General features: G+C 41.0%; 1 protein-coding gene across 1 annotated transcript in view; it reads right to left on the reverse strand.

Annotated features, from left to right (window-relative positions):
* Window positions 1-2,880: 2,880 nt before the first annotated feature.
* The window catches only part of RRAGD (Ras related GTP binding D), a 38,352-nt gene continuing 25,558 nt past the window's right edge, over window positions 2,881-15,674 (reverse strand). The window contains exons 6-7 of the mRNA XM_082668851.1: window positions 12,151-12,299; window positions 2,881-5,807 (exon numbers count right to left, since the gene is read on the reverse strand). Of these exons, the coding sequence (XP_082524977.1) occupies window positions 5,656-5,807; window positions 12,151-12,299 (301 nt within the window). The 3' untranslated portion in view covers window positions 2,881-5,655. The remainder of the gene's footprint in view (window positions 5,808-12,150; window positions 12,300-15,674) is intronic.

The following is a 15,674-nucleotide window of genomic DNA, read 5'->3' on the forward strand; positions in this document are numbered from 1 at the left end:
CCCCTCTGGTGTCGGGGCTTCTGCCTGAAGTCCCTCTCTGCATCCACTAGGCAGCTTTTTTGTTTTTTTTTAATTTATTTAATTTATTTTTGGCTGCATTGGGTCTTCATCGCTGCTCGTGGGCTTTCTCTAGTTGCGGCGAGCGGGGGCTACTCTTCGTTGCGGTGCGCGGGCTTCTCATTGCAGTGGCTTCTCCTGTTGCGGAGCACGGGCTCTAGGCTCGCAGGCTCAGTAGTTGTGGCTCGCAGGGTCTAGAGCGCAGGCTCAGTTGTTGCGGTGCGTGGGCTTAGCTGCTCTGAGGCATGTGGGATCGTCCCAGACCAGGGCTCGAACCTGTGTCGTCTGCATTGGCAGGCGGATTCTTAACCACTGCGCCACCAGGGAAGCCCTAGGCAGCTTTTTCATCACCCTGGAGCCCTCTCTCAAGCCTTGGACCAAAATGGAAACAATAGCTTTCTGCAGAAAAGAAAAAAAAAAGAGACCCAAGTTTCTGGCAGGGACCCTAGGGAGGGTGGTCACGCCATCACAGGGAGAGAAGATTTAGCAAGAAAGAAGCCAGTTCCATGTGGGACATGTTAGATCTGAGGCCCCTCTTATAGGAGAGTCCAACAAAGGTATGCTAGCATCAATTTTAAATTTAGGTTTGAAGGATTAGGATTGAAATGTATCTTTTAGAATTTTAATCCAGATCAGTGTTTTAAGTTAGTTACATATACTAAAAAATCAAGGTAAAGGTTGACTATAGCTAAGATCAAAGGCCTATTCTCTCTTGATTTTCTTACAGTTTGATATACTATTGCTTCTCAGAAAATCAGATGGCTTGGGGTCCCTGGCGGTCCAGTGGTTAGGACTCGGTGCTTTCACTGCCAGGGCCCAGGTTCAATCCCTGGTTGGGGATCCCGCAAACCGCGCAGCGGAGCCAAAGAAGAAAAAAAAAAAAAAGAAAATCAAATGTCTATAAAAGGTATTTAAATTTTCTGATATTTAAATGCTGCTAATATTATTTTGGGCACTAGAGTTATTTAATGGATTAGGAAGAAAAATAGCATAATCTTTGTTGAGTTTCTGCTCCAAGTGAAGCACATTAGCAGACTGCTCCTACTGATTCTTATGTAAGAAAAGGTATCTTAAACACCTCAGCATGTCAGCCTTCATAAGCCCATGCGGCAGAAACTCTGAACTTCAAGTCTCCCTCTTCCTAGTCACGAAAGGAGGGAATTTTAAGGGACATTTGGTGAGGTTACTTAGAGCAGCAATTGACAGGGTGGACTCTTAGGTCCAACTCCAGGCCTCGTATCTTGCTAGTAATATGATCTCAAGTTATTTTCATTTTATCTTTTATAGCTGCCTCCTCTGTAAAATAGGATAACAGTACCTTCCTCGGGCTTCCCTGGTGGCGCAGTGGTTGATAGTCCGCTCGCCGATGCAGGGGCCGCGGGTTCGTGCCCCGGTTCAGGAAGATCCCACATGCCGCAGAGCGGCTGGGCCCGTAAACCATGGCCGCTGAGCCTGCGCGTCCGGAGCCTGTGCTCCGCAACGGGAGAGGCCACAACAGTGAGAGGCCCGCGTACCGCGAAAAAAAAAAAAAATAGTACCTACCTCTTGGGTTTTTGAGGATAATTATGTAAAGCATTTAAGAGCAGTGCATGGCATATCGTGTGCACTCAATATCTGTTAGTATTAAATAATGCTTTTAATGACATTTTCTTTCTCCTAAACTCAACATCACCACTGATTAAAAATCTTGGGGAATTCCCTGGCGGTCCAGTGGTTAGGACTCTGAACTTCCACTGCAGAAGGCATGGGTTCGATCTCTGGTCGGGGAACTAAGATCCCACATGCCATACAATGCAGCCAAAAAAAAACACAAACAAACTTGGAAATAATTTTTGTTTTTTGGTTGCACTGGACCCTCATTGCTGCGTGCGGGCTTTCTCTAGTTGCAGAGACCGGAGGGCTACTCTTCCTTGCAGTGCTCAGGTTTCTCACTGCAGTGGCTCCTCTTGTTGCGGAGCACGGGCTCTAGGCGTGCAGGCTTCAGTAGCTATGGCACGTGGACTCAGCAGTTGCGGCTCGCGGATTCTAGAGCACAGGCTCAGCAATTGTTAGTTGCTCCGTGGCATGTGGGATCTTCCCGGACCAGGGATTGAACCCGTGTCCCCTGAATTGGCAGGCGGGTTTTAACCACTGCACCACCAGGGAGGTCTGGAAATAATTATTTCAGTTCAGATTTTCCCATGAGAAACAGGATTTCATATATAACATTTAATGCTAGCCCTCTCTGAGAACTCTGAGGGGATCTATAAAAGTCATTATACGGTGGAATCTTACTAAGCAAGTAAAAATCAAAATGTGGACTGTTAGGAAAAGAATTTTCAGATGGCTAGGGATTAGGGCCAGAGCAGCAAGAACATCTGAAGTTTACTGAAATAAGTTCTACAGCCAAAATAGGCCCATCAAAAATATGGAGAGATACGAGTGTTTAAAAAAATAAATAAAAATGTAAATCCAACTTAAATAGATCAATTTATCCTTATTTTCATAAAGCGATAGCTGGTTAATTAGGACAAACACATTTATCTAAAGGAACCCAGCAGTGATATGCATGTATACAGTAAACAACCTCACAAACATGAAAGACCATGCTTTCTTTTCACCGAAGAGACCATTCCACTCCCAGAAAGATTAGTTACGAATGTGCCTGAAATAAAATGAGTGTTACCAAATCATGAGCGTATGACACACGCTTTTAAATGGGCAGCTAACGTTCTTGAAAGGAATGCTTTAACGATGGTTATAAATGATGTACTGCTTAAAGTAAAACATAATACTAAATACTATACTTGATTACAAATTACATCCAGTCCACATAAGTTGAATGCATACCATACTTTAATAATCAAGACAATCCCGCTGTTTTTCTCGAGTGTGTTTCATAGAACCCGTATATAACAATATTGCTGTGTTTTTAGGCATTTTTACATTTAAGGGCCCAAAATATATCATGTTCACAAAACATTACCGTCTGTGACTGTCAACCAGTTTTTGATATATATTCCTTCAGAAACACGCTACCCTGGTCATACACACTAATCTACATCACTGAAAATAACCAAAGAGGGTATTTCACAAGCAGAGTCTCATCCCTACATAGAAGTTCTAATTGCCCTGGAAACCTGTAGGTCAAGTTCTCAACCTTTGAAAACGAGCAAAAATGTTCCAGCGCAGTCACTGTAGCCATGTATTTGGGCTTTGTATTTATACATTATTTTGTATATTTATACATATTTATAGCATTACATTTGAGACCTAAAGGTGGCCACACACAAGTAAGCTAAGTCCCATATCAAAAATAAAATGAAAAAGGAATTGAAGAGATTTTGTAATTCCAATAGCACAGACTTCAGAAACTGAATGCTTAGATATAACTCCTACATTTCTCTTTAACTAAGAGGTCATTGCCATGCTTGCGGCTTTGAGGCAGTAGTCTATGTATCAGTGTGTCATTAATCAAAGAGTGCACTTACTACCATGAACTTGAGTCTGATGTCATAGCATTAACTTTGCCTTTCCCCCAAAGAATCATTTGCTCTTGAAGTAATAGGCTTTTAAGGCACATTTTAACAAAAACCCATCATATACCCAGCTTAAAAATGGAAGCTCCACCTGGTTATAATAACATATATACCTAAGTAATGTGTGATTTACCAGATAGGTAAATGTCTCTATCTTGAGGATAAAGTCACTTTAGAAAAGTGATTCTTTATTTGCTTATCCAAAAAGAAACGCTGTGTAAAAATATTAAAGAATAGATTTATAAGAATAACTTCCATGTACCATGTTGGCAAAGGTCTAACAGGTTATAGGTGTGAAAATTAGGAAAAAGACTTCCCTGGAACGCTGGCTTCCTACCCACCTGTGTTTTTGAGTAGGAATCACGAGGAAGGGAGTTAGGGCACCTTCATGATTTTTAGAAATTTCCTTCCAAAATGCACAGACCCTTGGGAGGGCTCAAACCTTAAACCCCAATCAGCTACCATCTTAAATTACAGTTACCAGCCTCAAAGGAATAGGACTTGGGAAAAGGACGGAAGGGGAGAGGATGGAAAGAAGCTGCAGATAGTAGTGGGATAGCTTCAAGATCAAGTTGCTTTAGGAACCTGATCCATTTTTGCTAGGATCAGCATTGCTATCCCTATGAGGCTCTGCTAAAAACATTTTCTAATACCTGCCAACATGCTTTATTTAGGGCACTGACCCTTGGGATGGATCTAGAATAATCTACTTGGAATGGTTTGGGATGGGGGTAGATTTAGAATCTATTAACTTGCTGTTGGCCTAAAGTAAACATAAGTGGAAGAATTTCATAGAAACAGACACAAAGCTAACTGTAATGCCTCCCCTGGCCATCCTTTTCCACTGACCTTTAGAGGTTATCAGGATGGCTATTTAGCCATGCAGAACACGCTGCCGGAGAGCCGAGCTCTAGTTCAATCATAAGGTGGGAACAGGCAGAGTCCACAAGGCACACTGTCACAGGTGAGAGGGAGACTCAGAGGGGACAAATGTGCCCATCAGGATTCAGCTCTGTGGCAGAGAACTGAGATATTACCTGTGGTCGTGGAGCAATGCAAAAAAAACAACAAAAAAAACTGGTCCTAAATAAACATTTGCAATGTTGCACAGTAAGAGGCTCATTCCACAGGGGCCAAACATTGTATAGAACATATTTTAAAATCTGCAGTTGCCAATCACCTACATTTGGGAAACCATGTGGCCTCTGATGTTATTACTTTAGCCTGAGTGGCAGGTACAGAAAAGCCTCCAGAAACCCTGCAATTTAGTGACATTCTGATTTCTCTCCATTGATCGGCACCATTTTGGAAATCTGGTCCCAAAGGTTCTAAAGAACAGTAATGCAGCAAAAGGAAATAACCTCTCTGTATAAAATGATTATAGAGATGTGTGTTGAGGTAAAGAGTTTTGTAAAAAGGGTCGACTAGGGAAGCACTGTCACGGCTATAGAAATTTTTAGGTAAGTTTGGTGCTAATATTATTCTATAAAACTTCTATTTATGTCAGTTATAAACAGGGGACAGTTCTTATTGCTCCTGAAGCTTGCTGCCCCAATCTGTTCCTCCACTGAAAAATGTTTTTTCTCAACAATTGGTAGCAAAGATTCCCAAATTTATAAAAAGTCATTGCCAACGCATCACTTTTTGATTACTTTCTGACTGCCCTATAGATATGGACTCGGTATGCATGTCCTAGACACCAAGGACAGAAAAGAGCCTAGAAAAGTTGTTTTATCAAAGTTTAGTTCAATGAGGAAAAAAAAATACACATGAAAAAGTGCAAAATATATACAGTTCCTGGCAGTTCTCACACAGGATTTTTTCTGACTACAGACCATAAAAGTTTACATTTGTGTAATGAAGTTACAGTAGATTTCACTTCATTGTTAATATACGTTTTTGCTTCAAAGTGCTTACTTTATTTAAAAAAAAGAGAAGATCAAGTGGGTGGCAGGAATTTTTTTTTTACAGCAAATATATGTCGTGTGTCCCCATCTCCTTCTTCCTCTTCCTTTAGTGCAACACAGAGCAGCAGCCTCATTGAAAGGTCTGATTTCAAAAGATGTTCCTGAAACCTCACCTACAGCAGCACCCTAGGCGTCCCGTTAGGGGTGGCTCCTTTTTTCTTCTGCAGCCTATTCTGAACCTTTCGTGATTTCACCACTTTCATTCTCACCTCAAAAACTTCATGGATGGCCTTCCGGAAGCAATGAAAATTATAGTCAATCAGCCCTGGAGAAGAAAACAAAAATATTTATAGAGGTGCCGCCTAGAAATAATCTCTTTTCATGGCAGCTATGGCGAAGACAAGCCAGTAGGGGGCGGTAGAGGAGCAGGCTTAACATAAGATTTATAGATTTCTCTAGGAGGTGTGCAGCTGGGCTTCAGGAATTGCAGGCAAAGTCTTGTGAATATATATATTTTTACTAACGAAAGGTTCCAGAGTATATACCACATTTTCAAAGGTGTCTATGACCCAAAAAGTTTGAAGAACCAATTGAACTGCCTTTTTAAAAAATCAGAATTAAAGATTGTAAGAACAATTAAGATATATCTTCAGTGAAATACTTATTAGTATTTTTTCCCCAAAAGGTATTATTAAACTGACTCTGAGTGGAGGCAGACCCTGACTTGGAATGTAGCTGAGATCTCAAGGTCACAGAGCCGTTGTCATAAGCCTTGGGGAAAACAAAGTCCCTGATTTTATTTTATTTATTTATTTATTTTTTTTTTGCGGTACGCGGGCCTCTCACCGTTGTGGCCTCTCCCGTTGCGGAGCACAGGCTCCGGACGCGCAGGCCCAGCGGCCATGGCTCACGGGCCCAGCCGCTCCGCGGCATGTAGGATCTTCCCGGACCGGGGCACGAACCCGTGTCCCCTGCATCGGCAGGCGGACTCTCAACCACTGCGCCACCAGGGAAGCCCAGTCCCTAATTTTAGAGTGGTTATCATCACCTCAGGTGAACTCTGAGCTCAGGAATTCAACAAGCAATGACACTCTCAGTTTTTCAATATTAAGTAAATTTTAAATGGAGAATAACAGTGGAGAATCTTCTTGTATTTTCAGAAATTAATAGAATTTTGTAGAATTGATACAAAATAGAATAAAATATAATCTAAGTCTTGAGCACATTTCTCATCACCACCACTAACTTGTAAAGTGTTGAGAGCAGCATTACGTTTATACCAGTTAGGATAAGGCAGTGGGTTCCATTTACTATCTTTAAATTTATTAAAATAACTAGACCCAAAATTATTTGCATCCACTCAGGTGATGCTTCCAGAGTACCCCCCCACCCCCCCAAAAAAAAGAATTGTTTTCCAGACACGAAGAGAAATGCTTCAAAGCAGTCATGTAACCAACCACAAGTATGCTGGAAGAAACACCATCTCAGCTTCCAGGAGCAGGAAACTCTCTGAGTGGCGCCCTCTGCTGCTTCTGCAGTGATAGTGACCACAGTGCAATAAAACTAGGAGACAATTTCCTCAAGAAAAGACCAGTGAGGCAAGAGGGAGAAAGTAATAAGAAATAAGCAAGCCCAGGTATGGGCATCTCTTCTCTGCCTGAAGCTTTCTTTGGTACACAGACAGGTACCAGGGCTATGGAAATAAACGTTTCTGAGGGTATCCCTCACACAAAGAGACATGGGAGTTGGTGGACAAATGTGGAAGTCTTGCATGCCCGATGGGGGTGATTCCAAATTTCTTGCACACAGTTTCTCCGAGATTCCCCCAGCATGAGTGAGCATACAGCTCCCACTGTGGATGGCTTTTCTACCTCCCTTGTCTATTTCCCCACTTCCTCACTTTTATTTCTTGGAACCATCTTCCAAACAAAGCATGAACTTCAAAAAAAGAAAGAAACATGGAGCATAGAAATGATTTTATTTAGTGGGAGTTTGGATAAGAGATGTGAGAACCACCTCAAAATTCTCTGCTTATGTGTGCAACCAACTGCCTTAGGCAGAAAGCTTAGCTAGAGGACTTTGGCTCAATTAGAATTCAACCTGGGAAATTTCAGATCCAGCCTACTGATGATTCCTGACAAATCTCAATTTATTCATGGTGCACATTTAAAATGTAACAGTAGGGGCTTCCCTGGTGGCGCAGTGGTTGGGAATCCACCTGCCAATGCAGGGGACACGGGTTCGAGCCCTGGTCCGGGAGGATCCCACATGCCGCGGAGCAGCTAAGCCCGCGAGCCACAACTACTGAAGCCCGTGCACCTAGAGCCCGCGCTCCACAACAAGAGAAGCCACTGCAATGAGAAGCCCACGCACCGCAACAAAGACCCAACACAGCCAAAAATAAATTAAATAAATAAATTTATAAAAAAATAAAAATAAATAAAATAAAATGTAACAGTAATCTTGCTGCATTTGGAGCTTTAAAAGTGAAAATTCATGACTGAGGTTTTTAAAGGAAGTGCCTACAAAGAGTTTGCTGTTTATTTCAACTCTTTCATAAAATACAGTTGAAAGTACAGGAACAGGGCTTCCCTGGAAGCACAGCGGTTAAGAATCCGTCTGCCAATGCAGGAGACACAGGTTCAAGCCCTGGTCCGGGAAGAACCCACATGCCGTGGAGCAACTAAGCCTGTGAGCCACAACTACTGAGCCCACGTGCCACAACAACTGAAGCCCGTGTGCCTAGAGCCCATGCTCTGCAACAAGAGAAGCCACCACAATGAGAAGCCCACGCACCGCAATGAAGAGTAGCCCCCGCTCGCCCCAACTAGAGAAAAGCCCGCATGCGGCAATGAAGACCCAACACAGCCCAAAATAAATAAATAAATTTATTAAAAAAAAGAAAATACAGGAACAGAGACATGAACAGAACAAGCACTATCTTCAGCACCATACGCAGTTATGGGATGGTCCTACATCCTTCTCTTGGTTCAGTGATTCTCAATCATAGCTGCATATTAAAAGCATCCAGAGAACTTTTTAAAAATTAACAAACCCCAGGTTCCTCTCCCAGGAATTCTGTTCTAATTGTTCTGTGGCAGGCCTCAATGGCCATATTTTTTAACCACCTCCCTTCCCAAGGTGCCTACGATGCGCAGCTAAGACCAAGAATCCCACTTCCGCTTTCTATCCTCCTCTTTCTGCCAAAGCAGTCAGAAATCATCCACGAAAACAGAGAGAGACCAACATCAGGACAAGTCAACCAACAAGGGTTGATTATCAGCACCAGCAGGACTCAACACTTGAGATTAAAGCAGCAAAAACAAATGGAACCACTCCATGCATATGTAAAGCGTCAAGCTCTTTCTAAAGCTAAGGTGATCAACTTAATGCATTTGCCTGGGACTTTCCCAGTTGCAGCCCTGAAGGTCCCCTGTTTCAGGAACCCTCACCTCTGTCCCAGGCAAATGGAGATGGGTTAGTCACCCTAAAAAGCAAACAAGTTTAACTTCATGGGGTTAAACCTTGTCTGCCTATTTATCTCTCTTATCACATTAAAACAAATACTCAGGTTTCTAATGAGTTTAATAAATTTTACAAAATCCGCCTATCTTCAGAGATGATCCTCCCTAGGTGGTTTAACAATAAGTTGCCCAAGATCCACATGAGAAATTCCTGCTTAAATTAACTCACACGACCATAGATGGACATTAAAATTAGTGGGCAAAGTGTGAGGAGAAAGAGGATTTGCATAGTTTGAAAGTATTTATTCACTACAAAGTGAAAAGTAGGAACTCTCCAGGGGAAAGACCTGGTAGACCCTATCTTAACTAAATCAAGGTCAGCATCGCCAGTAATAAGCCAAACTAACGTCATAAACATATGATACCCCAAGGACACAATATCATTTCTGTGTGGTATTCTGGCCAAATTGCATAATCTCATTCCACTTGTGCGAAAATATCAGACAAACCCAATTTGAGGAACGTTGTACAAAATAGTTGATGAGTACTCTTCAAAAGTGTCAGGGTCATGAAAGACCATCACAGATTGGAGGAGACTAGGAGAAATAATAACTAAATCAATTTGGGATCCTGGAACAGAAAAAAAAGGTATTTTTGGAAAAACTGGTGAAATTTGAATAAGGTCTGTAAGTTTTATTAATATTGATAGTATTATACTGATGTTAATTCCCTAGCTTTGATTACTGTACTACAGTATGTAACATGTTAACATTTCGGGAAGCTGGATGAGTATATATAAACTACGTACTATTTTTGCAACTTTTCTATTAAGTCTAAAATCAGGTCAAAATAAACAAGCTCTCAAGGTTGATGTTATTGTAACCTAAATTTTAGGACCTGTCATCACCCTAGATGGTTTGGGGTCTATAGTTGTACTATTTGCATTACTTTTACTTTCCTTAGTTTCCAAAATCAACACAAAATATTAATCACCAAATATAAATTCTGGAAATATCTTTAACCAAGGGAATATATGTATAATGGTTTAAAACACAATACACAGAACTGATTCCATACAGGGAGAAGCCTAGAAATCTTTAGCCCAGACTGCTATACACTGGTGGTATGACCATAGGAGAAAGTCACTTCTATTTCCTGGGTCTGGGTAAAATCATCAGTAACTGAGAGAGTGAAACACAGGATGGTCCTGTCTATCTTCAAAATTCCATGAATCCATTATATAATCTGTTCTTAGTTTCAGCAAGATGAAAATAAAAAGTAAAAGATTACCACCATTTAATTAAAAGTTTTGAGGGCCAAGGACATAACAGGCAATTTGGCTGGTAATAGTAAATACATGAAAAAATACACAACTTCACTAAGAAGCAGAAAAAATGTAAATTTGTTTTCAATTATCAGTGTTTAATGCTAATACCCAATATTAATGAGAATAAAGCAAATGGACACACTCATATTCTCTTAGTAGCATAAACCTGTAAAAACTTTCTGAAGGACATTTTGGTAATATGCATTAGAAGCTACCAAAATGTATTGATCTAAGTAATTCCATTTGTTGAAGTATTTCCTGAGGAAATAACCAAAGATGTACACAAATATTTAGTGGAAAGAAGGTCATTATGGATTATTTATAACATCAAAATCTAGAAACAACACACATTTCTAACAATAGAAGAAACTAATCATTAAAATGATGTGGTTAAAAAAAGATTTAATGAATTGGAAAGATGTCTGTAATAATTTAAGTGAAGGTTATAAAGTAGTATTTATTATATAATACCATATATAGAGATATCTATGAAAAAACTGGAAAGTTATACAGAAAATATCAAGAGTGATTATGTCAGTGAGAAGCTTATCAATAATTATTTTTTTTGCTTATTTATTATATCTAAATTTTCTAAATGAATCTATTACTCTGTAACAAAAAGAAGTAATAAAAATCTAAATCATGGGCTTCCCTGGTGGCGCAGTGGTTGAGAGTCCGCCTGCCGATGCAGGGGACACGGGTTCGTGCCCCGGTCCGGGAGGATCCCGCGTGCCGCGGAGCGGCTGGGCCCGTGAGCCATGGCCGCTGAACCTGCGCGTCCGGAGCCTGTGCTCCGCAACGGGAGAGGCCACAACGGTGAGAGGCCCGCGTACCGCAAATAAATAAATAAATAAATAAATAAATATCTAAATCATGTTTTCAGGCTCAATGAATTAAGATTTTAATGATATCAATAAGTGAAAACAACAGGATAGAAAATTATATAGGCAATATGGCATCACTTTTGTTGGAAGAAAGGAAGGAAAGAAGGGATGAAGGGAGGGAGGGAGGGAGAAAAGGAAGGAGAAAAAAAATCCCAGAAATTTAACACGGAGTTTAGCTCTAGATGGTGAAACTGACTTTTTTATACTTTCCTAAGTTTTCAAAGTATTTTTATAATGAACATGTATTGCATATAAGAAGAAAGGCTATTTCAGAAAATGTTACTATTGCCACTTTGTTGGGAATTTAGGGTAAATCATCCCCTAATCACTAGCAAGAATCCCTAGCTACATCAGTAAACTGATATTTCCCAGTTTACATAGTGGTGCCCGGCAGGGCGGGGGAATATGAGTATCTTTATGAGGGTTAATTGCTTTTGTTTCCAAATAAAACTAAATTTGGTCCTAAAAAGATATTTGGTGACGTTATTAAATATATTCATATCTCCCTGTTTTGAAATCACGATGCTGTCCCTGTGTTTTAGGACTAAAGAATGGACAAGGGCTGAACAGAAGTTAAATAACATCTAGCTTTAATGTTGTATGAGTTGCATCCTTTACACGGGGAGGACAAGTGGTCACAAGGTCCCTAATACCTTCTAGGGGTGTGGACCAAGAGGGAGGCCTTGGCACCCCCTGTAGGCTAGGGGACCTCCCCGGGGTAAGAGATCTACAGCCTGGCAACAACGCCCCAGCTGGCTCTGCTCCCAGAAAAGCTCAAGCCGCTCCCTGGGAGGATGGTGTGGTTCCACTACCACCTCACGGCAGCTGCATCACTAGAGGGCAGGCTGGTTCACGGATCCCAAAACCCCAGGATGTCGGGAGGAGCCAAAGGGCCCTGTGACTAAAGTCTGGAAGCTTCCCAAGGCACACTGCTGTCCACCTGCATTCAACGTCTGAATGGAAATGCTTCATTTAAATCACACAAAAAATTACCTTTTCTTTCAAAGCTTTCCTCTCTGACAAAGCAAACGAGAGCCAGGAACTTGGTCACCTCTTTTAAATAAAGAACTGTTGTGTTATTCAGCTTTATAATGGCTGTTGATTCCTTGTCATAAGGGGTTCCTGCTCCATCTTCTTTGAGCCTAAATGGGGACAGAAACCAAAACATATTTGACCATTGAGAAAGAACTTCAGTTTGTAACCCAGCGACGGAGACCAGCTTTCAAAAAGAGAACGATAATCATAATGACAGGGAGTTTACACTTACAGTGCCTTTCGGTTAAAGATCTCAGAAACCCCCGTTCACAAGAATGTACACAGCATATGACAGTCACTTTCCTACTGACACACTGAGTGTGGTGTGTCAGCTGGGCAACTCTCCAGGCACCTGAGGAACACAGGTGAGGGATGGAGGTCAGTTCTTCTCCCCTCCGTGGCCCACAAGGGCTTCCAGTTTTCTCTCGTGACAGAATAACCAGGCTGCCCAAAGCACAGCCTGATGAAAGACCAAGAAGGGGTGAAGAACTGATCCAAAATAAAGCAGCCTGAAGAGAAACGGCGGCAAAATGCTGGGCTAGATCCTGGATCCAGCAAAAAACTGCTATGAAAGATAGAATTGGGACCTTTGGTAAAATTTGAAAATGGACTCTATACTAGATAAGAGTAATGCAGATATGTTAAATAAGTTTAATTTGAAAGTTAAAACTGTGATCCTACAAGAAAACATCCTTGTTATAGGACATGATTCCTATAGAATCATGTTACAAATTCCTCCCAATTAGTTCAGCAAAAACAAACACGTTCAGTCATCCCTCACTATGGGGGCGGGGGGGGTGCTTGGTTCCAGGATTTCCCCCAGCAGATACCAAAATCTGCAGATGCTCAAGCCTCTTATATAAAACGACACAGTATGGGCTTCCCTGGTGGCGCAGTGGTTGAGAGTCCGCCTGCCGATGCAGGGGACACAGGTTTGTGCCCCGGTCCGGGAAGATCCCACATGCCGCGGAGCGGCTAGGCCCGTGAGCCATGGCCGGAGCCTGTGCTCCGCAACGGGAGAGGCCACAACAATGAGAGGCCCGCGTCCCGCAAAAAAAAAAAAAAAAAAGACACAGTATTCACATATAACCTACACACATCCTTCCATATATTTATTTTTTTTAACATCTTTATTGGAGTATAATTGCTCTACAATGGTGTGTTAGTTTCTGCTTTATAACAAAGTGAATCAGCTACACATATACACCCATATCTCCTCCCTCTTGCGTCTCCCTCCCACCCTCCCTATCCCACCCCTCTAGGTGGTCACAAAGCACAGAGCTAATCTCCCTGTGCTATGCGGCTGCTTCCCACTAGCTATCTATTTTACATTTGGTAGTGTATATATGTCCATGCCACTCTCTCACTTCGTCCCAGTTTACCTTCCCCCTCCCCGTGTCCTCAAGTCCATTTTCTACGTCTGCGTCTTTATTCCTGTCTTGCCCCTAGGTTCTTCAGAACCTTTTTTTTTTTTTTTTTAGATTCCATATATATGTGTTAGCATACGGTATTTATGTTTCTCTTTCTGACTTACTTCACTCTGTATGACAGTCTCTAGGTCCATCCACCTCACTACAAACAACTCAATTTCGTTTCTTTTTATAGCTGGCTAATATTCCATTGTATATATGTGCCACATCTTCTTTATCCATTCATCTGTCAATGCACACTTAGGTTGCTTCCATGTCCTGGCTATTCTAAGTAGAGCTGCAATGAACATTGTGGTACATGACTCTTTTTAAATTATGGTTTTCTCATGGTATATGCCCAGTAGTGGCATTGCTGGGTCGTATGATAGTTCTATCTTTAGTTTTTTAAGGAACCTCCATACTGTTGTCCATAGTGGCTGTATCAATTTACATTCCCACCAACAGTGCTAGAGGATTCCCTTTTCTCCACACCCTCTCCAGCATTTATTGTTCGTAGATTTTTTGATGATGGCCATTCTGACAGGTGTGAAGTGATACCTCATTGTAGTTTTGATTTGCATTTCTCTAGTGATGAGTGATGTTGAGCATCCTTTCATGTGTTTGTTGGCAATCTGTATATCTTCTTTGGAGAAATGTCTATTTAGGTCTTCTGCCCATTTTTGGATTGGGTTGTTTCTTTTTTTGATATTGAGCTGCATGAGCTGCTTGTAAATTTTGGAGATTAAGCCTTTGTCAGTTGCTTCATTTGCAAATATTTTCTCCCATTCTGAGGGTTGTCTTTTCGTCTTATTTATGGTTTCCTTTGCTGTGCAAAAGCTTTTAACTTTCATTAGGTCCCATTTGTTTATTCTTGTTTTTATTTCCATTTCTCTAGGAGGTGGGTCAAAAAGGATCCTGCTGTGATTTATGTCATAGAGTGTTCTGCCTATGTTTTCCCCTAAGAGTTTAATAGTGTCTGGTCTTACATTTAGGTCTTTTATCCATTTTGAGTTAATTTTTGTGTATGGTGTTAGGGAGCATTCTAATTTCATTCTTTTACATGTAGCTGTCCAGTTTCCCCAGCACCACTTATTGAAGAGGCTGTCTTTTCTCCATTGTATATTCTTGCATCCTTTATCAAAAATAAAATGACCATATGTGTGTGGGTTTATCTCTGGGCTTTCTATCCTGTCCCATTGATCTATATTTCTGTTTTTGTGCCAGTACCATACTGTCTTGGTTACTGTAGCTTTGTAGTATAGTCTGAAGTCTGGAAGCCTGATTCCTCCAGCTCCGTTTTTCTTTCTCAAGATTGCTTTGGCTATTCGGGGTCTTTTGGGTTTCCATACAAATTGTGAAATTTCTTGTTCTAGTTCTGTGAAAAATGCCATTGATAGTTTGATAGGGATTGCATGGAATCTGTAGATTGCTTTGGGTAGTAGAGTCATTTTCACAATGTTGATTCTTCCAATCCAAGAACATGGTATATCTCTCCATCTGTTTGTATCATCTTTAATTTCTTTCATCAGTGTCTTATAGTTTTCTGCATACAGGTCTTTTGTCTCCTTAGGTAGGTTTATTCCTAGATATTTTATTCTTTTTGTTGCAATGGTAAATGGGAGCGTTTCCTTAATTTCTCTTTCAGATTTTTCACCATTAGTGTATAGGAATGCCAGAGATTTCTGTGCATTAATTTTGTATTCTGAAACTTTACCAAATTCATTGATTAGCTCTAGTAGTTTTCCGGTAGCATCTTTAGGATTCTCTATGTATAGTATCATGTCATCTGCAAACAGTGACAGCTTTACTTCTTCTTTTCCAATTTGGATTCCTTTTATTTTTTTTTTTCTTCTCTGATTACTGTGGCTAAAACTTCCAAAACTATGTTGAATAATAGTGAGAGTGGGCAACCTTGTCTTGTTCCTGATCTTAGAGGAAATGGTTTCAGTTTTTCACCATTGAGAACGATGTTGGCTGTGGGTTTGTCATATATGGCCTTTATTATGTTGAGGAAAGTTCCCTCTATGCCTACTTTCTGGAGGGTTTTTATAATAAATGGGTGTTGAATTTTGT

The sequence above is a fragment of the Grampus griseus genome (genome assembly GCF_964374135.1).
Source record: "Grampus griseus genome assembly, chromosome: 13".
NCBI lineage: Eukaryota > Metazoa > Chordata > Mammalia > Artiodactyla > Delphinidae > Grampus > Grampus griseus.